Genomic DNA, 24,375 nt, shown 5'->3' on the forward strand with positions numbered 1-24,375 from the left:
CCAGGTTTTCTGGCCTCATACCATTATCTTCCCACAATGCCTAGTCACAGGTCAGCAACCACGAATTACAACTTCATATGTGTTTTCTTTTTCAATGAAAAAGGCACTAAAACCGAAGCAAAAACTACCTATTCTGATACTTTCTAGGTGTGCCAGTGAAACAAACATCCTATAGTATCAGTATTTTCGTTTCAGTGCGCAAAATACATTCTGAGCTCAGCCAAGATTAAAGGTAACATCAAGAACAAATATCGCACAAAAAATTATCAATTTATGATGAAAGAGAGGATTTACTGCCTTATTCTTTAACTTTACAGGAGAGGGAGAACAATAAGACACGAAGTTATATAAATCACAGGTGGTCAAAATTTCTTTAAGGATCAGAGAGTAAATATGTCAGGCTTAGGACCCATATGGTCTCAGTCACAACTACTCAACTGTGCCACTGTATCGGGAACGAAGCCACAAAAAAATATGTGAATGGGCATCGCAGTGTCCCTACGAAACTTTCTTTACAAATCAGATCATTGTTTGTCAATCTCTGATTTAAACCATTTATTAATATTTCACTTTTGGACAACAGATTAAAAATATCCTCTTTACATGAGACACCAAAACAAACAAACAAAACACTTGAAATATATACTCATTAACATTTTGAAATATTTGGTATATTACCTCGCTGAGGCGGATGGCACAAAAAAAGATCTTTCTCTGAATAAATGCTAGTTTTAGAGAGCACAAAACAATAGAAAAGCAGTAAGAAATGCAATGGGTCTTTACCATGATTTAAAAAAATCAACATACAGGACTATTCCATATAACAGAAAATTATAGTTTTTATCTAAGTTTAACAAAAATCTACTGGTGACTACATTTTAATGCCCATTAATAGAGAGTATATGGGTTAGCACAGAGGTGAAAAACCTCTACCAGGAAAACCACAAAACACTGCTCAAAGAAATCATAGATGACACAAACAAATGGAAACATATCCATGCTCATGGATGGGTAGAATCAATGTTGTGAAAATGACCATACTGCCAAAAGCAATCTACAAATTCAATGCAATCCCCTCTCAAAATACCACCTCATTCTTCACAGAACTAGAAAAAACAATCCTAAAATTCATATGGAACCAAAAAAGAGCCTGCATAGCCAAAAGAAGACTAAGCAAAAAAAAACAAATCTGGAGGAATTACATTACCCAACTTCAAACTACTGTAAGGCCATAGTCACCAGACACCATGGTACTGGTATAAAAACATGTAACAGAATAGAGAACCCAGAAATCATGCCAAATACTTACAGTTAACTGACTTCGACAAAGCAAACAAAAACATAAAGTGGGGAAATGACACCCTATTCAACAAATGATGCTGAGATAATGGGCAATCCACATGTAAAAGAATGAAACTGGATCCTCATCTCTCACCTTATACAAAAATCAACTCAAGATGGATCAAAGACTTAAACCTAAAACCTGAAACCATAAAACTTCTAGAAGCTAACATTGGAGAACCCCTTCAGTACACTGGCTTAGGCAGACTTCATAACCAAGAACCCAAAAGCAAACGCAACAAAACAAAGATAAATAGATGGGACTTAATTAAACTAAAAAGCTTCTGCACAGCAAAAGAAATAATCAGCAGAGTAAACAGACAACCCACAGAGTAGGAAAAATCTTCACAATCTATATAACTGACAAAGGACTAATATCCGGAATCTACAACGAACTCAAACAAGTCAGCAAGAAAAAAATAACTGCATCAAAAAGTGGGCTAAGGACATGAAAGAAGATACACAAATGGTCAACAAACATATGAAAAAATGCTCAACATCACTAATGATCAGGGAAATGCAAATCAAAACCACAGTGCAATAGCACCTTACTCCTAGCTAGAATGTCCACAATCAAAAAAAAAAAAAACAAAAAAATAAAATTATAGATGGTGTGGATGGGGTAAAAAGAAAACACTTTTGGTGGGAATGTAAACTAGTACAACCACTATGGAAAACAGTGTGTGGCAATTCCTTAAAGAACTAAAAGTAGATCTACCATCTGATCCAGCAATTCCACTCCTGGGTATCTACCAAGAAGAAAAGAAGTCATTATGCGAAAAAGATAGTTGTACATGTATGTTTTAGCAGCACAATTTGCAATTGCAAAAATATGGAACCAGCACAAATGCTCATCAATCAATTAGTGGATAAAGAAAATGTGATGCATACATATATTATGGAATGCTATTCAGGCATAAAAAGTAACAAAATAAAGGCATTTGCAGCAACCTTGATGGAATTAGAAACGATTATTCTAAGTGAAGTAACTCGGGAATGGAAAACCGAGTATCATATGTTCTCATTCGTAAGTTGGAGCGAAGCTATGAGGATGCAAAGACATAAGAAGGATACAACAGGCTTTGAGGGATTGGGGGAAAGGGTCGGGGGGTGGTAAGGGTTGAAAGACTACACACTGCATACAGTGTACACTGCTCAGGTGACGGGTGCACCAAAATCTCAGAAAAAGAACTTATTCATGTAACCAAACACCACCCATTTCCCAAAAACCTACTGAAATAAAAATACATATATTAAAATTAATAATAAAACCTGCTTCCCCCAAAAAAGAAAAAAAATGTTAGGAGTTACATTGTATTGAAAATGCTAATTGTGATAAAAACACAAAAGAATAAAGAAAAATTACTATGGTGGGAAAGAAAACGAAGACAGAAATAATTACGTCCAATATCTGTATATCTAGAAATATATGAACAGTACATTCAAGGCCAGGAGGAAATGAGCCTTAGTTTAATAACTGACCATTGGATCATATCAGAATTCATTGCTTTTGTGAGGACAATGGATTGAGAAACAGCACTTGGCAAGTTTGTAATCTCTCAAATCAGAGTTGGGTGAAATATCAACTGCATAATTATGGGCCTTTTAATTCTGAATAAAAGAGTTCCTAACTTTGCATTTTTTCAGAATTATAGTTAGAATGGAAACTGTGGCTATCACCATCAAGTCGGTCATCTCACCAACTTCTTAGAGAAACTATGGCAAGGCTCTGGAAGACAGAACAACTAAATTTTTATAGGGAATGAATAATCTGAGATGAAAAAGAAAAAGAGGAAAGGATAGAAGTATGGAAACTTAAACGGAGAGAATGTAATATGGGAAAGTCCACCCTCAAAATGTTTGAATGGAAAGCACAGTCACCCAGGAAAAAGGCCAGACAGAGGACAGCACACAAATAAAAAAGAGGGAATGTTACCATCACCAAGCACACAGTCATTCTAAAGGGTTGAGGAGTAAATAGTTGTCAGAAAAATTTATGAATATTTTTTAAATTCTCACGAAAAATAAAATGGAGAGATCAATGCAAATATTTTTTTGAAAAGAATATATGGATTAGGTGAAAGAAACTAAAATTTAAATCTATCACATGAGGTTATGAAAAACTAAAGAATACTATTATCTTAGATTTTTCACATGTATAAGAAAAATGACAATTCCCATTAATTTCTAAAGGTAGACCAAGAAAAACTTATTTACTTGTTTTACACAAAAAGTGGATTTCACATACGGAATAATGACCTACACTCAACACCCTTTAACTTCTGGCATACACTTCACTAAGAGTCTAAGAGCAACATATTATAGTAGAAAAACCGTGGTATTTGGAACTCAGCCAGCTAACTGGTTATAATCCCTATATTACCAAATCCTAGTTAAGATTTCTGGTAAGTTATTTATGTCACTAAACATCAGTATCCTAATTTCGGAAAATGGGACTGAAAAGACCTTTAATTGTGCAGATTAACAACTAATCATAGGCAATTTACATAGAGTACACAATACAATGCCTATTTTTTATTATTTAATGATAAACATAAGTCTCTGTCTCAGGGCTAAAATATTTTTTAACATTTACAACTATTTGATTTAAATTTAAAATATTTTTTAATTGAAATTTTAAAAACTTGACTTGTTGTAATGTTCTTAAACTTAAATTTTTACACTGACAAATATTAAATGTTTTCATTTAAATGTTTAATGTGCATGTTCATGCTCATTTTCTCTCTTGCCTGCCACCATCTAAGACATGCCTTTTGCCTTCTGCCATGATTGTGAGGCCTCCCCGTTCAAGTAGAACTGTGAGTCCATTAAATTTCTTTTTCTTTATAAATTGCCAGGTCTCGGGTATGTCTTTACCAGTGGCATGAAAACGGACTAACACAGTAAATTGGTACTGAGAGTTGGGTGCCACTGTAAATATCCAAAAATGTGGAAGCAACTTTGGAACCAGATAGCAGGCAAAGGCTGAAACAGTTGAAAGAGCTCAGAAGACAGAAAAACTGTAGGAAAGTTTGGAACTTCCCAGAGACTTGTTGAATGGTTTCGACCAAAATGCTAAGAATGACATGGATAACAAAATCTAAGCTGAGGTGATCTCAGATGGAGATGAGGAACTTGCTAGGAACTGCAATAAAAATGATTCTCTCTATGTTTTAGCAAAGAGACTGCTAAATGATTTGTGGAACTCTTAACTTGAGAGAGATGATTTAGGGTATCTGGTGGAAAAAATTTCTAAGCAGCACAGCACTGAAGAGGTGACTTGGGTGCTGTTAAAATCATTCAGTTTTAAAAGGGAAACAGAATAAAAGTTCAGAAAATTTGCAGCCTAACAATGCGATAGAAAAGAAAAGCCCACTTTCTGAGAAATTCAAGCAGAAATATGCGTAATGAGAAGCCAAATGCGAATCTCCAAGACAGTGGGGAAAATGTCTCCAGGGCATGTCGGAGACCTTCACAGCAGCTCCCATCACAGGCCTAGGGGCCTAGAAGGAAAAAAAGGTTTTGTGGGCCCTCCTGCTGTGTGTAGCCTAGGGACTTGGTGGCCTGCATCCTAGCCACTCTAGTCATGGCTAAAAGGAGCCAAGATACAGCTCGGGCTGTGGCTTCAGAGGGTGCAAGCCCCAAGTCTTGGCAGCTTCCACGTGGTGTTGAGCCTGCAGGTGCCCAGAAGTCAAGAACTGAGGCTTGGGAACCTCTGCCTAAATTTCAGAGGATGTATGGAAACGCCTGGATGTCCAGGCAGAAGTTTGCTGCACGCGCAGGGCTCTCATGTAGAACCTCTGCTAGGGCAGTGCAAAAGGGAAATGTGGGGTTGAAGCCCCCATACAGAGTCCCCACTGGGGCACTGCCTAGTGGAGCTGTGAGAAGAAGGCCACTGTCCTCCAGACCCCAGAATGGTAGATCCACCAACAGCTTGCACCATGCACCTGGAAAAGCCGCAGACACTCAACGCTAGCCCATGAAAGCAGCCGGGAGGAAGGCTGTACCTGTAAAGACACAGGGGCAGAGCTACCCACTTCTCGCATTAGCTTGACCTGAATGTGAGACATGGAGTCAAAGGAGATCACTTCTGGAACTTTAGATTTGACTGCCCCACTGGATTTCAAGACTTGCTTGGGGCCTTCTGCCCTTTCATTTTGGCTCACTTCTCCCATTTGAAATGGGTGTATTTATCCAATGCCTGTACCCCCATCATATCTAGGAAGAACTAACTTGCTTTTTGATTTTACAGGATCATGGGTAGAAGGAACTTGCCTTGTTTCAGATGAGACTTTGGACTGCAGACTTTTGAGTTAATGCTGAACTGAGTTAAGACTCTGGGGGACAGCTGGGAAGGCATGATCAGTTTTGAAATGTGGGGACATGAGATTTGGGAAGAGCAGGGGTGGCATGATACAGTTTGGCTGTGTCGCCACCCAAATCTCATCTTGAATTGTGGCTCCCATAATTCCCACATGTTGTGGGAGGGGGCGCAGTGGGAGATAACTGAATCATGGGGGCGGCTGCCCCCATATGTTCTCATGGTAATGAGTAAGTCTTGCAAAATCTGATGATTTTATAAGGGGAAACCCTCTTCGCTTGGTTCTCATTTTATTTCTTGCCTGCTGCCATGTAAAACGTGTGCCTTTCATGTTCCATCGCGATTGTGAGGCCCTCCGAGCCATGTGGAATTGTGAGTCCATTAAACCTCTTTTTCTTTGTAAGTTACCCAGTGTGGGGTATGTCTTTATCAGCAGCATGAAAATGGACTAACACAAATAACACACACTTGTGCCCTTGCTAACCAACTTAAGTAATTTTACTAATAAAGCTGAAGTCCTCTGTGTCCCCTCTATACCTCCCCTTCCAGAGGTAACTATTATCCTGAATTTGGTGTTTATTATTGTCATGCATGTTTATACTCTTACTACATGTGTATCTTTTATCAGTATGTAGTATTATATTTTTTAAAATTTCACACAAATAGCAGCATGTAGTACATATTCTGGAACTTGCTTTTTCTCTAACCCAAGTGAAGAAGCAGAGAAAACTGGCAGGAAAACTAAAGAATTGAGATTTTGTTTTTCTTATCAGTTAAAAGGCCCTAAATTATCATTTTCTTAAAAAAATCTATTCTCGCAAAGTCTACCTACGTAAATCCACACAGTTATTCTTCTGTTCTAGTTTTCCAATTTGTAAAATTAGGATAATAATCTGTGCTTCTTACTCCATGTGAAACTTTTGAAATAAACATTCTTTTAAGACTTTGAAAATAAAGAGCTTATAGAAATTTTAAAAATCAAGTGCATGTTTGTGAAATAACATATTGATCAATTCAAGTATTTCAGGCTCATAAAAGAAGCTGGTTTGCAATGATCTAGAATTATTAATATATTTTGTTTCATTCGCCTACCATAATTGCAATGAGTATTATTTCTTCATATTCTAAACCAAGAATATTATTTTAAAAATTAATTACCTGAGAAAACTGTGTGACAGTGTTAACTGTTCTGGAATACATTCTACTCTCAACTGTGCCACCAACCCAATAACCAAACAAAAAACTTAAAGTAAACCTCTCAAACTCCTCACTTGTAAACCAAAGAAACTGCATTAACAATCTCTTCTTTTCCAGTCCTAGTGATTATTTAAATATAATTAAGTACACCCAGATATGTACATGTATAGAGAAAGAGATATTCTAATACTGCCAGAATGAACTGCAGAGAAATCTCAACCTTAATTCTGTGGGAGGTAATTCAGATGAAATAAGAGTATAGCCAGTTTTTTTTAAAAGAAAAAAAAAAAAGGACGCACACTGCATAAAGGTTTAAAAAATCCAAGTATGCTAGTATTCAGGTGCCTAGAACAAAAGTAGCCCTGGTTAGTTTCCAGAAGAATTACTTTAATGAAAAACTGTTTTGCAGACAAATTGCAAGGTATTTCACTTTAGCAAGCATATACTTTGTGTCTATCATATGCTCAAGGTATTATGAAGGTATGAAGTCAAATGAAGTAACATTCTATCAAAGTCAAAATGATCAGTTAAAAGTCATATCAAAAATGACAAAATGGAAATCAAGAAAAATCCAATTTACAATAGCATCATGAAGAATAAAATACTTAGGAATAAACTTAACCAAAGAGGTAAAACACTTTGGTTAACTACAAAACGCTGCTAAAAGATGATGCAAATAAATTGAGTACATCAAATGTAAAAACTCCTGCTCAGCAAACAATCAATATAGTAAAAAGGCAACCTACAAAACGGGAGAAAATACGTATTGCAAACCACATATCTGATAAGAGGTTAATATCCAGCATATAAAGAACTCCTTCAACTCAACAGGAAAAAAAAAAAAAAGCCTCCAATTTTAAAATAAGCAAAGGACTCGAATAGACATTTTTTCAAAGATATACAAATCACCAACAAGCATATGAAAAGATCCTCAACATCAGTAATCATCAGAAATGCAAATCAAAACCACAATGAGATGATCACCTCACATCTGTTAAAATGGCCATTATCAAACACACAGAAAATAACAACTGTTGACAAGGATATTAAGAAATTGGAACCCTTGTGCAAGGTTGGAAATGTAAAATGGTGCAGCTGCTACTAAAAAACATACAGAAGTTCCTCAAAAAATTAAAAATAGAATTACTATGTAACACCACTTCTGGGTACATATCCAAAAGAAAATGGGAACAGGATCTTGAAGAGATATTTGCACACCCATGTTCACTGCAGCATTATTCACAATAGCCAATAGGTGGGAGTAACCTAAACTTCCATCAACAGATGGCTGGATAAGGAAAAGTGGTGTATACAGATGATGAATTATTATTCAGCGTTAAGAAAAAAGAAGAAAATCCTGTCATTGCTACAACATGGATGAACTTTTAGGACATTATGCTAAATAAGCCACTCACAAAACAATAAATGCCACATGATTCCACTAACATGAAGTATCTATAGTCAGACTCTTGGAAACACAAAGTAGAATGGGGGATGAAGGGATGAAAGAGGTGGAAAAAGGATTGTTCAAAGGATACACAGTTTGAGTTTTGCAAGATGAAATAGTTCTAGAAACTTACTGCACAATATGCATACACTTAACACTACTGTAATGTATACTTAAAATTTTTATGTGCTTTTTACCACAATAAAAAGTTACACAGAAAATGAAACCTGAGAGTTCAAATAAGTGAGAAGTTATTTTCAACCTGATTTTTTAAAAAATCTTTTAGATGCTGACTTTAGCCTTTGATGTGAGCTTTCAACTACTCTCAGCCTTTGCTAACAAAACAATTACACCCATAGTACAAAAACAAAATATTTCTGAAATGCTTGAGGAGTATATTCTTTCTGAAGCAGAAAATAACTCCATCTCTTTCTAAACACCGACTTAATCAAAAGAGGATAGAAGGGAATGGATACCAGACACATAAGGATGATCTTTGTCCCTCAAAACTTTATTTAGCAAGCTGATTTCAGGTTGACAAAGTCAACAGCAGAGTTCCTATCCAATCTATTACAAATCGGAATCACAAATTCCAAATAAGTAAAGGCCAAACTAATGATGTCTATGGTATAAACCCTCACTTCCCAGAATTTATATAATTTTCCCAAAGTATCCGATATCAAGTGAAGTAGGTTAGCCTGACAGACTCCCAGGTCACACATTATCAAAAGTTACGGTGAGACCTGTGTTAATATCCATTTGTATGCACTGCAAAGAGACACACTTGTGATGAACACCCTTACCTTCATCAAAGTCAGCATCATCCTCTGTGTGCTGAGGGAAAGGAAAGCAGTTGGTAATTTCAAGCCGATCTTCTACAACCAGGCCCAAAAGCACTCCTTGAACAACTTCAGTTCCTTGTCCTTCTTCTTGATAATGTTTGATTATCTTTAATACCACCTAAAACACACACACACACAGAAAGGAGCTTAACAACCATCCTAGTTTATTATTTCCTTTATTTCTAAGAAAAAACAAAATAAACTGCACTAGCTTTGCAAAACCACAAAATTAAATAAGAGGAATAAATAAATGTCTTACAAATCCTTTCCTTTACCCTTACATAAATAATAAAGCTCACATAATCTAAATGTAGATCTGAAACTCCAGGAGTTGGACTACATGTCAAAAACGTCCATGTACAGCACTTATGCTCTTAAATCAAAGCTCCCGTATGGTCTGGCATCTAGGAGTTCCTTCAGCCAAATCAAACAATCAATACCCCCTCAACCTGCGGCTATTATTGAGAAAGTGATCATGTTAATAGACAAGTAAATGCCAAAAATCAGTAAGATACAGAGATAAAGGTCTCAATTACTGGGGCATCTGAAAGCAGAGCCTTCTGATAAATTCTCATTTTGCCTTTCTCAGCAGATCATCTCCATAGTCAGAGGATGCAACAACGGGAATCTGGTTGCTACAGTCTCCAGCATGTATCCAACAAGAATCTGGTTGGTACAGTCCCCAGCATGATCTAGTTTTCCTCAACCAGAAGAATTCACTAAACAACCTCTCATGGAATAACCAGATCTTATACTACTCTCTCCTTTAATATTCCCATAAAGATAAAAGAGGTAACACCGTGCATAGGTGGACAAGCAATTAAAGTCTGCAATAATAATAATACTAATAATTCCTACAACATGGAGTTAATACATGTAAAGTGCTTTTTATAGTGCCTGACACATATTAATAATAATAACATTAATACTTTACATAAGCCCATGGCCTGAAGACCCAAAAGGCAACACATTCAAAATTGTAATGTAAAGTTCTCAGAGGGAAAAGAAGTCTAACAAGAAAATGACCATTTATTTGTACGTCATTAGTGCTCCATTAAAACAAATGTATTACTGTTAGAAATTAAGTAATGGGTGGGCCAGGCACACACAGGGCGGGCAGCTACTTCTGTGCGCAGCCTGAGTCCACACGTCAGCTCAGCCACAGGGGTGGTGAAGAAACAGCCTAAGAGGGAATCAATGCGGTTGTCAGCTAAACTTGCTCCCGCAAAAGTGGAAACAAAGCTAAAAAAAGGCAGCAGGAAAGGATAAATCTTCAGACAAAAAAGTGTAAACAAAGGGAAAAGGGAAGCAAAGGGAAAACAGGCCAAAGTGGCCAACCAGGAAACTAAAGAAATTTACCTGCACAAAACGAAGAAACTAAAACTGAGAAAAGTCCAGCCTCTGATGATGCCAGAGATAAAGAAGCCAAGTTTAACTGATATCATAATACACCGCATTTTATCAGTAGTCCCTATTTCCCTTCTTGTACAACGCAGAGGAATACTGTTATCAACTATTTTGTAAACACAAGTTTGTGTGAGATATTGAATTATGGGAGGGTTTGACTGTCTTGTCAGCTTAACATTTCATAGTTGGGGGTTAGTTTTTATATCCTGTAATACAAAGCATATTAAATGGCAATATGGAGTTACGGCCCTGCATTTAATGTCTTGAACATTTTAAATTACTTTCACTCCCACTTTATTTTTAGTAGAACTATTTCCTAAAGAAAAACACTCTTTGATCATGACTCTCCCTGTCATAATTGTATGCACTGTAACATCTTTGGTAGTGGTAGTCCTGCTTTTCTAATTAACTTTGTTAATGTGCTGTGGAAGATCAAAATTTGAGTATGTAGTCCATATGGTATTATATTGTGAACTGGTGAGATCTATGTAACAGCTTACTAACATGTGAAGACACTGGCACTTGATAGCCTCTTACGGAAACTTTGCTTCCCAATTTTAAGCTGGAAAGTCACTGAAATAACTTTAAAAATTACAACACATGGCTTTTTAGATCTTCAGTATATATGTTAAGAATTGCGAACAAATTGAAATGTCTGTGTACTGATCCTCAACACAACCAATAAACCAATTATGAAAGAAAAAAAGAAACTAATTAATGACCAGTTAATAACAGCATATTACATTTACTAAACTTTATATGACAGGCAATAATCTAATTATTTCGCATGTATTACCCTATTATGTAATTTTCACAACAACCTTAGGGGAAAGGTACAGTTATACTCATTTTATAGATAAGAAAACTGAGGCAGAGAGAAATTAAGTAAATGGCTAACGGTCACACATCTAGGAAGTAGTGGAGCCAAGATTTAAACCTAGTTGAAGTTCAAAGCTTGTGTGTATACTTTAATAACAAGGAGATGATTTTCATGTTACTAACTAAATTGATAATTAAAATACCCGGTTAGTAATAGACAACAGACATGCAGTAAAAACTGTGTTATGAATAGATCCAAAAAGACTACACCACTAAGATACGGAACTCCAAAGGAGAGCAAGCAGTCAGCAGGGAAAAGAGCTCAAAATGGATTAACACCAACTAATAAGACTGGCAGACCTTCAATACTATGAAATGAAAGAAGTACACAACCTACACATTCCTGTATGAAAGACCTCTCCACTTCTTGAAAGGCACAAAAATGGACTTGATGAGTCATACAAGTATGGGTATGAGTTCCAGCTCCAGCATTTACTAGCTGTGACCTTGAGAAAGCTATTTAATCTTCTCAAGCCTTAGATTCTAATTTGCAAAATAGCACTATTTCGTATCATTACCGACACTACTAAAAATGACAGTATAGAGTTCTTTGCAGAGTCTGCCACATACTAAGTGCTCAATAAATGACCAATATTATTGATTTTTGTCAATAACTAATGCTTATTCAACATACCTCTCTGCCAAGAAAAATCATTTTCACACTTAAAAAACAGAACAAACACAGATGATTAAGAAGGGATAAACTAAACTGATAGTTATTACAAACATATCTACCAATTCATCTAGGTTACCTAGATTCCTTTATACTAACCCCTACTAATGAGATTGCTGAATCACTACTGAAATCAAAGTAAACAAGAGATACTAGAAGAGATATATGAGCTTAACACAGTTCTTCAAATTCTAGAAGTGATTCCTAAACAGCTGATTCCTACATATGCGAAAGAGAATACTGGTGACTAGTACCAGCACAGTTTCATAAAGAAGCCAGGTGAAAATAACCTCATTTCCAGTTACGAAGAAAATAGCAATAAAAAAATTATTAATATATTTTAAAACAAGTTATTACAGTTCAAACTATATTGAAAACTGTCTTAACTCTAACAAAAGTGAATTCTAAAGGGATCAGTAAGGATAACGTAACCAAACAGCACACCAGGCTTGACATGCTTGCCAAACAGCCAATGCAATTTTATGTAATATCAATAGAATACAGTGCTCCAAGTAAAAGAAATAATTATCTCACTCTTTCAACATCACTGAACTGTTATCCTCAGTTCTTCACAATGACCCAAGAGAAAATTTACCAGTAACAGTACCCAACTAAGAAATGAGAAAAGCACAAAAAACAATCAGTATAAATAAGAATCCACAGAAAAGGGTAATTACAACAGAGAAAGCTTAAAATCCTACGATGAGAACCAGTAAAATTAATGCAAACCTCTCTCTAGGCAAGGGACACTCAAAAAAAGCACTTTCCAAACACTGAAGAGCTCTTTGGTTGCTTGAGGATTAGTCTTACTTTGAAGGTAAAACCTAAGGACCACAGGTGATAGTTTCTGGAAAGAAGATTTCAACTCTAAGGCTGTCCAAAAAAAGAAAGCATTCAGGAAAGACTTGATCACTAAAATAATTTCCAACTTTAATATTTATGATCTTGTCATTTTAATATAATCTGATAAAGTACTCAGGAAAAAAAACCATTACCAAAACTAAGCTAGTTCACTCTTCATTGTGACATTTTATGATCGTCCTACTTCCTACATACACACTAAAACCTCAATTCTTTAGTTCAAGAAGTAATGTCGTGGAGATGCCTTAGAGTAGGATTCATTTGGAGCAGGGGTTCCCAACCCCCAGGCCACAGACGGGTACTGCTCGGGTACTGCTCCGTGTCCTGATAGCAACCTGGCTGCACAGTGGGAGGTAAACTGCCTAAGCTCATCTCCTGTCAGGTGACCAGTGGCACTGATTCTCATAGAAGCACAAACTTTTATTGTGAGCTGCACATGCAAGGGATCTAGGTTACATGCTCCTTTGGAGAATCTAATGACCGACGATCTGAGGTGGAACAGTGTCGTCCAGAAACCATCCTCTCATCTCCCCACAACTATCCCTGCCTGAAAAAACTGTCTTTCACGAAACTAGTCCCTGGTGCCAGAAAGGTTGTGGACATTGATTTAGATGTTAAAAGGAAAGGAAATTCCTGATTCAATAGAACTAAATGACATACATACTTCTGCTACTCTACATAGATAACCAAGAATTTCCCATGTACATGTATTTCAAAATTTCACATTTTGAAGTATCTTTAATAAGAGACAGAATCAATGTGCTCATTGTTTCCCCTTGTAAAGGTTCCCATAAAAATGAAAGGATGATTTACTCACCACATCTTCAACACCTAACACAGATACGGGCAGATAAAAGATACTCAAAACATATTTTGCTGAAGGAATGAATGGCAAACACTTATCAATCACTTATGATATGTCAAGCTAAGACCACTAAGTGTCTTACACGCAATGACTCACTGAATCCTTACAACCACCCTATGAAGTCAGTTATATTATTTTCCCATTTTACATAAGGAAACAGAGATAAGCTGACAGGGAATCCAGCCAGGGAAGTGAGATCTGACTTCTGAGACCAAAGCACTTCTAATTACTTCACAATAAATGAGTGGAACCAAGCTGAGCGCACCAAACATGGTGATAACAGCAAAGGCTGAAAAAGACACACGGAAAGCTTAACCATTCTTCAAAACAAAGACACTCTCCTGTTATATTTGGTTTATATGTATCACAAATGACCCCGCATTTGTGATACATATACACTCAGGAGCCCTATTTACTCATTCTCAGCTAAGCAAAATCACCTAAAGAGCTTTTTTTAGATAAATGAAGAGGGGTCCTCATTCTGGATACACATTAGAGCCATCTGGGGAGCTTTAAAGTATACTAATGCCTGAGCACAATCCTGAAATTCAGCTAACTGATATGGGTTGGGTTCCTATACTGGGTTTGGTGGGCGGTGTCCGTTTTTAGATTCTCCAGCTTACTCTAACATCCTATTTAATTCTAACTTTTAATGAAGTTGTACAGCCTAGCTTTCCTTTGTTTTTGTTTTGTTTTGTTGTAACTCCTCAGGTGACTACAATACACTGCTGGTCAAATCCCAATTTCCTTTCCTCTGTTTTAAGACTTCATGGGGTGCTGAAAAGTGAAGGCACTGAGAAATACAGACCCAAAAGTGAACATGTTGTTTATAAATAAGCATAAATATCATCCCAATAAGAGGAATTCAAGCCCTACTTGGAAGAATCTCTACAACATATAAACAAGAGGGAAGGTAATATCAGCAACCCATCTTGAAATACTCATGTTTTCTGCAGCACAGTAAGACACCTTAGGATCTGACCCCGTATTTAAGACTGTTATGAACCGTTGCTGACTAGATTTGTTTATCCTATAAATTAGTGGGTAAATGAGGATTCTACTATGAATTACGCCTCAAGGGACAGAAGCAAACTTGCCAGTAGAAACCTAACTCATCAAATTCTTCTACACCTTCTGAAACTTTGTCACGTTCTGGGTCTAAATGCTTAACTTACTCTATGTGCCCTAAACAGTTAAGTATTGTTCTCTGATTAGGTCAGTTGCCTCTCAAACCATTTCCCAGATTTCTGAAGTTTACACAGTCTTAAGTTGGGCAGATCTTCAAGGAATCCCAACCTGCAAGATAGTAAACAGATGTCCTGTCTGCTGAAATTACCCTGAAGGGAACAGTTTTCTACTATTGTTCGTTATTCAGTGAAACTATTTGAAAAAGCAAAGCAGACTATTACGCAATCTCTAATGAACACAAAGTTATTTTTTAAAGTGTCTGGCTTTAAAAAAAAAAAAAGAAATGAAAACCTATTAGATTTTAGATTTTTAAATCTAAAAATCTAAATCTAAAAAACCTATTAGATTAGATTTTTAGATTTTTGCCCAAAAATCTAAAAGTAAGAAAGGATTTAACTTCTCTGACAAGTATTCTCTGTATTATAGGATAAAATATAAATACCAATCTAAAATAGCCAAATAAATAACATTATTAATTCAATAAATCTAAAATTTAGAAGAGTTAAGAATGGCAGGTAAAATCTTCCATCCTTAAGGGAAAGATTTAACAGAATCTCTAAGACCTCCCTATCAAAATCATATCAAAGACTCAGTTCCATGGCAGGGAACAGTTCAAATTTGACCAAAATAAATATTACAGTTTTTTGATGAACTAGAGTAATTTCCCATCAAACATAATGTCTGCATAGACCAGTAACTACAGAAAGATTTGAAATCTTTCTGCACAGAATCACTAGGCTTCTGTTATTTTGACTTCTTTCATTCCCTCATCCATTCACTCATTCATTCATTCACTTAGATATTTACTGACTGACTTTTCAGATCAGTCACCTCTGCCAGGCCCTGGAAATATGAAACTAAATCAAACACATACGTCTTACTTTCATGGGGCTCATATTTTTAGAACAGCAAGTCTCAAACACACAGTTTCTCTTTACTCTCACACAACTGCTGACACCAGATGTGTGGGTTCTTTCTATACCATGTAATTCTTCAATTCGCCAAACACCAGCTGGGTATCTTACAATTTAATTCAATTTTTGACACTATCTTCCTGAAGTTAGTGTCAGATTCCAAAAGTTAAGGGCACAGTCCTACAAGACTGCCCTCACTTCAGATGCCAATTCCAAATCCAGGCCTCCAGTACGTCTGACCAATCAGCAATAAATCGGGAGTTCCCACAAAGCCTTCCTCAGATTCAATAATTTACTAGAATGACTCACAGAATTCAGAGAAACACTTTACTTGCATTTATCAGTTTATTATAAAGGACATGACAAAGGATACAAATGAAAAGCCAGATGAAGAGATGCACAGGACAAAGTATTGGAGGTTAGGGGGCAGAGCTTCTCTGGGCCTCCATCCTCCCAGCTCCTCCAAGTGTTTGGAAACCCAAAAGCTCATCAAATCTTGTACAAGAGTTTTTACAGAGCTTAATGGATGGTGCTTAATCTCCAGCCCAGCTACCCTCCTTCCCAGAGGTCAGTGGGGCTGAAGGTTCCAACCCTCTAATCACTTGCTCTTTTGGGTGACTAGCTCCATCCTGAGGGGCCTGACCCAAATCACCTCATTAGCATTAACTCAGGTGTGATCAAAGGGGAGGCATTATGAATAAAAGACAGTCCTATCACTCTGGAAATCCTAAAGGTTTGGGGAACAGTGTGACAGGAACAAGAACAAAGACTAAAGACATTTCATGTTATTTCAAGGCCCTTTAAAATTTAAAAAAAAAAAAAAAACAACTCTTAAAACATTTTAAAAATCCCTAAAATTTTCATGGACCCCCCAAAAATCGTATACATTGATATCTGCATATCAGAAATTTAGACCAAGAAATGTCTGAAATATTTATTTCTCTTAAAAATAACTTCTATTGGAAGTTTTGAAAAAAAATAAAAATAAATGCATTACATGTTAATATAAACTACGTTTTAATGAAAAAATATTTTATAAAACAAGGTAATTTTATCAGGATATAAGAACGACAACATTTCACATTTTTGTAAAAAATTTACATTTTCAAAAAAAATTTTAATCCAGGAGAGGAGAGACGTAGTTTTACATTTTTGTAAATCTTTTTAATATCTGGTTTAATAGAAAACAGATGGATAATCGTATCTGTTCTTGCAGTCAATCCTTTATGATATCACACACATCATGTAGCATCTGGAAACCTCCATCAAACAGTCGTGAAAGAATGAGAGTAAAAATGACAAATTATGTGTTATTATGAAAATAAGTATTGACCTTGGAGACTCTCTAAAAGGGTGTCCAAGATCCTCACACTTTAGGAACCACTATTCTAGAATGACAACTAGGAAAATTAATGTGATTACAGATTGTGGAAATTGCTAAGAAGAAAAGGGGAAATGTAACGAGGAGGGGCAGGGAGGCAGCCTTAACTGAGGGGGATCCAGGAAGGGCTTCTGAGAGGATACCTGACCAGAGAACTGAAGAACAAGCCATCAGCCCTAGGAAAACTTAGGAGAAGAGAATACTTAATGACTATGGATTTTTAATCTTTTAAATAAAAATGCTAATATTTACATTTCATAAAGCACACAAGTTGTATTTTAGGGGAAGAAAAAGGTCTCTAGATGGATAAGCACTAGGGTGGGAGTGATACGCATTCACAGTTTTACTAAAAGAACTGTTAGATAAATAATAGCCCCACTTACTGGCATAGAGTTGTTTGTTTTCGAGACAGGATGTCGCTCAGTCACCCAGGCTGGAGGGCAGCGGCACGATCCCAACTCACTGCAACTTCTGCCTCCCAGGTTCAAGCGATTCTCCTGCCTCAGCCTCCCTAGTAGCTGGAATTACAGGTGCCCGCCACCACACCCAGCTAAGTTTGTTTTGTATTTTTAGGGGAGACGGGGTTTCACCATATTGGCCAGGCTGGTCTCATACTCCTGGCTTCAAGTGATCTACCCGCCCGGGGCCTCCAAAAATGCGTGAGCCACCATGCCAAGCAGGAATAGTTGTATCTTAAAATAACATTAAGTAATTCAAAACTACCAATTTCATTTATTTTTTGTTAATGAATTATAAAATACAATATACTAGTAAAATCCTTTCAGGAAAAGTTACCATAGCTTTTAATTGGCAATATGCGTATTCCTGATGCCAGGGTCAGGGTCAATCTTTACCTAGTAGGCATGTCTATAAAGCTAACACCAGAATTCCTCTAATAAAGGCTGCAACTCCAATAAAGTTCAGAGGTAAAAAGAAAACTATTTAAGAAACATATTGGACTTTCACGACCTGCAAGTTGATGCTGTCACATCCCAAAATACATCAGACTAGATATAATCAGCAAAATCCAGGAGCTGAGTAATAATCCAATCTCTGTTCTTGGGCCAGGATATGGAGTTTTGAACTTGTCTGAGCCACGAAAGTAGAAACTGAAACCTTTCTAAAAAGCTTCAACTCTGTGAAAATTGCTAGTGCGAAAGCAGAAAACAGTAACTACAATATCTTATTAGCTAAACATAAACGCACCAAATGACTATACCTAGTCCCAGGAATCTACCCAAGAGAAATAAAAACATCCACACAAAGACATGTCTACAAATGTTCATGGTAGCATTATTCGTAAGAGCTAAAAACTGGAAGCAACCCAAACCACCAAATGCGGATGAATAAATAAACTGCAGCACAGGTTGAGTATCCCTCACCCAAAATGCTTGGGACCACACGTGTTCCAGATTTTGGAATATTTGCATTTTCAACCCTATCTTTACACCACAGGGCAGAGAATAAGCAAAAACACCACCACCACCACCACACAGTGAGTAATGCAGATAGGTCGTCTTGGCCCCTTATGGATCATCATGGGGAATCTGCTGTTGATGTATCAAGCCCCCACTTTATCACGCTCTGCAGGTATGCTTGCAGGGGGCAATTTGGGCATGCAGGAAGAAAAAAAAAAAAAACTTCGTAACATAGCTGAAGGAGACTGGGAGGGTCTCTTTCCCCTTGGAGACCCCGAATAAACTGTGTAGTGTGCACCTGTGTTTTGATAATGATCCATCACATGAAGTGAGGTATAGAATTTTCCAATGTGGCATCATGTCGGCACTGAAAAAGCTTCACATTTTGGAACTTTTCAAATTCTGGATTTTCCAATTAGGGATGTTCAACCTGTATATCTATTCTATGGAATTATACTCAACAATAAAAAGGAATAAAATATCAATAGACAAAACAGGGAGGAATCTCAAAAACATACCGAGTGAAAGAAGTTAAACAAAATGTTATGTACTACGCATAAAATTTCATTTATATGAAATTCTAGAAAAGGGAAAACAATAGTAACAGGAAGCTGATAGACAAGTGGTTGCCTAGGGCCAAGGTGAGAAGGCAAATACCGACTGCAGAAGGATACCAGGAAACTCTCCAAGTGAGAAACTACTCTATTAATACATCTTGATTGTGGTAGCAGTTAAGCAATTGTTTACAATTACTAAAGTTCATCCAACTGTGCATTTAAAATGAGTGGAATTGCCAGGCGCAGGGGCTCATGCCTGTAATCCCAGCACTTCGGGAGGCTGAGGCCAGAGGATCACGGGGACAGGCGATTGAGACCATCCTGACTAACACAGTGAAACCCCATCCCTACTGAAAATACAAAAAATCATCTGTGCGTGGTGGCACGTGCCTATAGTTCCAGCTACTTGGGAGGCTGGAGGCTGAGGCTGAGGCAGACGAATCGCTTGAACCGGGGAGGTGGAGGTTGCACCTTTGCACTACAGCCTGGGTGACAGAGTGAGACTCCGTCTCACACACACACACACACACACACACACACACACAAAAAGAGTGGAATTTATTGTGTATAAATAATACCGTAACTGAACAAAACCACACACACTTTAAAAGTCTGATGAAGAAACAATTCACACATGCACTGACTCCTAATTTTACTCTCAATTTCAGAATTCAAAGATCCCCTGAGATGCTATAATACCCAAAGAGCTAAGCTAAAAACCACAACTATAACCCCATCTATTATGTATAATATAAAATAAACATCTATTGACTCATGTTTTTAATAAACCTAGGTCACCAAAAATAAATTGTATTATTGTAGAAGACAAAGCATACTACTTAGAATTTTCCTGTTTACAGTATTTTGGAATTTAATGAGATTATTTAGACAGTAGATCATTTGTTCCTAGAAAAGCCTGCTTATGTAAAACAAATTCAAAGAAATTGGGAAATGTTAAAATATTTACCATCTCCCTGCCCAAAAAGACATGATTTTTTTTTTAAATTCACACTACCCAATATTCTATATCAAAAAGCATACTTCTCAAAGTATGCAAGCCCTAAAAGCAAATATTCAAACCTGAGGGACAGATATGCGCTTGAAAAGATCTATGAACCTCTTACAATCATCAGCAATATTTCCTGTGTACTTGAAGGCATTTCCCTGGGGGGAAAAAAAAAAACTTTGTCATTCTTCAAATTCCCAAAAAAGCCCATAACCCAAAAAGAAAGTTTTAAAAATTAATACGGCCAAGTGCAGTGGCTGGTGCCTGTAATCCCCAGCACTCTGGGAGGCTGATGCGGGCCGATTACCTGAGGTCAGGAGTTCCAGACCAGTCTAACCAACATGGTGAAATCTATCTCTACTAAAAATACAAAATATTGGCCGGGCATGGTGGCTGGCACCTGTAACCCCAGCTACGCAGGAGGCTGAATGCAGGAGAATCACTTGAACCTGGCAGGCGGAGGCTGCACAGAGCCAAGATCCCGCCGCTGTACTCCAGTGTGGGCAACAGATCAAGACTCTGTCTCAACCAAAAAAAAAAAAATTAACGGTAATAAAAACTTATTACCTACATGTAGTTACGTGTTTGAATGAAGACGAATGACGCCGGATGTGGGTGGCTCATGCCTGTAATCCTAGCACTTTGGAAGGTCCAATTGGGTAGAATGCCTGAGCTCAGAAATTCAGGACCAGCCTGGGCAACATGGTTAAAACCCCATCTCTACTAACACACAAAAAATTAGCCAGGCCTGGTGGTGTGCACTGGTAGTCCCAGTTACTCTGGAGGCTGAGGCAGGAGAATCGTTTGAACCCAGGAAGTGGAGGTTGCAGTGAGCCAAGATCATGCCATTACACTCCAGCCTGGGCGACTCCAGAGTGAAGCTCCATCTCAAAAAAAAAAAAAAAGAAGAATGGGTATGGACAGACATACTTCTTCCTTTATACATCTGTATTTTAGTTATAATAGAATTGAGCATGTGTTTGTTTTTAATTCAAAAAGCATCAAATAAAAAAACTAAGGAAAAATATTTTTAAAATACAGCAATAACTGTGATTTGCTATGTGGAGTTTCACAAAATAGAACAAACTAATGTTTCATTTTTTTCTGACAGTTCTACTGAGTTGACAATGATGGAGACATAATATATCTTGATTTTAGCAGGTCCCTTTACATTTGTAAAATATGAGCTGAATGAAGCAGTTAAGACTTGAAAGGATGAGAAAAAGAAGCCCACACACTACAAGCCAAAGCACCTGCTGATTTTAAATTCTCATCTCTTGTTAACCTGACTCCTCTTCAACTCTATGAATATCACTGCACACACATATACAAATTGCCAGAAAATATGCACACATGCCCACACCATCAACTTAAAGAGATAACTAACATCTGGCCTGGTTTTCAACAAGCAGAGAGGCCTGTTTAAGAGAAGCCTAACCTATGCTTCAACAATTGAACAATTTGTCCAAATTTATTACAATAAACCTTCACCAGGAAAAGCAGGCTTCCCATCATCTTTGTAATAGACACAATATGGTTCTGCTGAAAAGCCCTACTACAATAATTAGGGACAGAAGTACTTTAAACTGTTACAACCATACCACCTATCATTTTTAAGCCTGCTTTATAAAGCTGAGCTACGGAATGCTGAGGTTACAACCTGTTCATCTTTTTAAACAGTTCACAGTATTCAAAAACACTGAATTATTAAAATGTTTTACCACTAAAACTAATTTAAAAAATAAGTAAATCTAATGGTATTCAGTGGTCACAATACTATTTTAAATACAGTTCAATTAAATTCTTAAATTATTACTCTTGTTGGGAACAGGCCCCAAAACTGGCCATAAACAAAACTTCTGCAGCACTGTGACATGCTTCTGATGGCCTTGAGGCCACACTGGAAGGTAGTCAGTTTACTGGAATGACAGCAAAGAATACCTGGACCACCCAGGGCGGAAAATCGCTTAAGGCGTTCTTAGACCACAAACAATAGCATGAGCGATCTCTGCCTTAAGGACATGCTCCTGCTGCAGACAACTAGCCAGACCCATCCCTTTATTTCCACCCATCCCTTTATTTCCCTTAAGGAATACTTTTAGTTAATCTATAACCTATAGAAACAATGCTTTTCACTGGCTTGCTGTCAATAAAAATGTGGGTAAATCTCTGTTCTAGCTTCTCAGCTCTGAAGGCTGTGAGACCCCTGATTTCCCACTCCACACTCCATGTTTCTGCATGTGTGTCTAATTCCTCTAGCACCACTGGATTAGGGTCTCCCCCACCCAGCTGGTCTCAGCAACTTTGGTTACAGAAAGATGCTATTAGCCAAAACAGACATGAAAATAGTTTACAACAATGCTTCTCAAGTTATCAGTGGTGAAGAACCCATGTTCCCCCAATCTATCACAGACCAATACTTTAGTAAAATACAATAAAACTTACTTACTAAAAAGATGAAAATTTAAACACACACACACACACACACACACACACACACAAACCCAGGGATATCACTTGGATATCACAGCAGTGTCAAACTACTATAATAAAAGTTTCTGAACACTCTATCTTAACCCTGTGTTTATACTGTGCAGGCCAGTGTTCCCAAACCATTCCTCGTACTTTGAATAGCACTGGTTTACAGAATCCGTAACATTAAGCAGGTAAACATTTCTTTCCCAACTCCCAAAATTGAGCATTTAGACTACAGAATCAAACACATTTATGTCACGAAGTCTCTCAAAATACATGAACACAATAGACGTGAGCTCCAAACTGTGTAGTATTAAGCATTTATGTAACTGTAAGCCCAGTGGCATAAGACTGTGGCAATAGTTGAGAAGAGAGTAAGAAATGAATAGTTTTCTCTGCCACTCCTTGCTGCTTCTACAGGAGATGACAGGCATACTCCTCCACTGAGGTCAAATCACAACTCCCTTAGCTCCAATTCTATTCTGAACATTGTATTTTTAAGAATGATTAAAAAAAAAAAAAAAAACTTATTTCAGCAGCAGGGCCCACTTTGAATCACAACTTCTATAAGACAGTGATTTATTTATTCAGTGAGTAAGCCCAGCTGAAACCCCAACATTCAAACCTCTCACTGCTGTCTTCCATTTGTTGTCTAGTACACAGTAATTCTAGAAATCTTTATTTCTTTGTAAAAATGTAATGTTTGAGTAAAAGAAAAAAACTTTAGTAAAAGCTTAAACATGAATTCTTATGAATGTATACACCAGTGTGACTGACTCCCCAACCCTGCAGTCTACACAAACAGAAAAATCCTATAGCATAGTGGTTGAGGGGCTGGGAACCAGAATCCAAAATACAGTTTGAGTGCCAGCTCTGCGGCCTTAGGTCAGTTATCTTATCTACCCTAGCCATACCTTCCTCCTATAGAGATAAAGACAGTACCAATCTCAAGCACTGTTGCAAAGATTAAAAAAAAATACACTCAAACTACCCAGCACACAATTACTAGTAAGTCCTCAGTAAATGTTAGCTACTATTATAACAACTATTAAAACAAACATTTCACCTCTTCTCTTTTTTCTCCCTTTTTATTTTTTAGAAGTCTGATTTCTTTAATTTTTTTCTATCTTTTTTTTAGAATTGTCATATTTCACCTATTCTCAGTCAGTCATCTATCCATCTGTCCATCCAAGGAATATTTAGTGACTAAAATATGCCTAGTTACCCTTATGGTACAGATATCACTTGTCTTCCCAGAATGTTTACAGTTCATTCCTCAGAGTTTTTTTTCAGCCTAATAAGAGGTGAATTATAACTTATTAACCCAACTGATGCCAAACTTCCATTTTCTTTAAGACGCATCAATCACCTGGACATACTATCCTTATAACAACCCATACCACAAAGTATTACAACAAGATATTTTAAATCTGCATTAAAAAGTCAAGAGTTCAATTAAATTTACTCAAAATATTCTGTATACATGTGTGTTTATCTGTATGTAATTTTCCCTTAAAACATCATTAAAGACAAAGTACAGTCCATAAGTTTCTTAAAAGTCTGAAATAAAAAAGACAAAGCTCAAACTATACCAGTCACTGTC

The 24,375-nt window shown here is 37.0% G+C and overlaps 1 protein-coding gene across 1 annotated transcript in view; it reads right to left on the minus strand.

The window, feature by feature from the left end:
- Positions 1 to 24,375, minus strand: part of EIF3H (eukaryotic translation initiation factor 3 subunit H) — a 120,683-nt gene that overhangs the window by 65,672 nt on the left and 30,636 nt on the right. The window contains exon 4 of the mRNA XM_023224858.1: positions 9,110 to 9,266. Coding sequence (XP_023080626.1) covers positions 9,110 to 9,266 — 157 coding nt within the window. The remainder of the gene's footprint in view (positions 1 to 9,109; positions 9,267 to 24,375) is intronic.

Source organism: Piliocolobus tephrosceles, chromosome 7 (genome assembly GCF_002776525.5).
Source record: "Piliocolobus tephrosceles isolate RC106 chromosome 7, ASM277652v3, whole genome shotgun sequence".
Lineage (NCBI taxonomy): Eukaryota > Metazoa > Chordata > Mammalia > Primates > Cercopithecidae > Piliocolobus > Piliocolobus tephrosceles.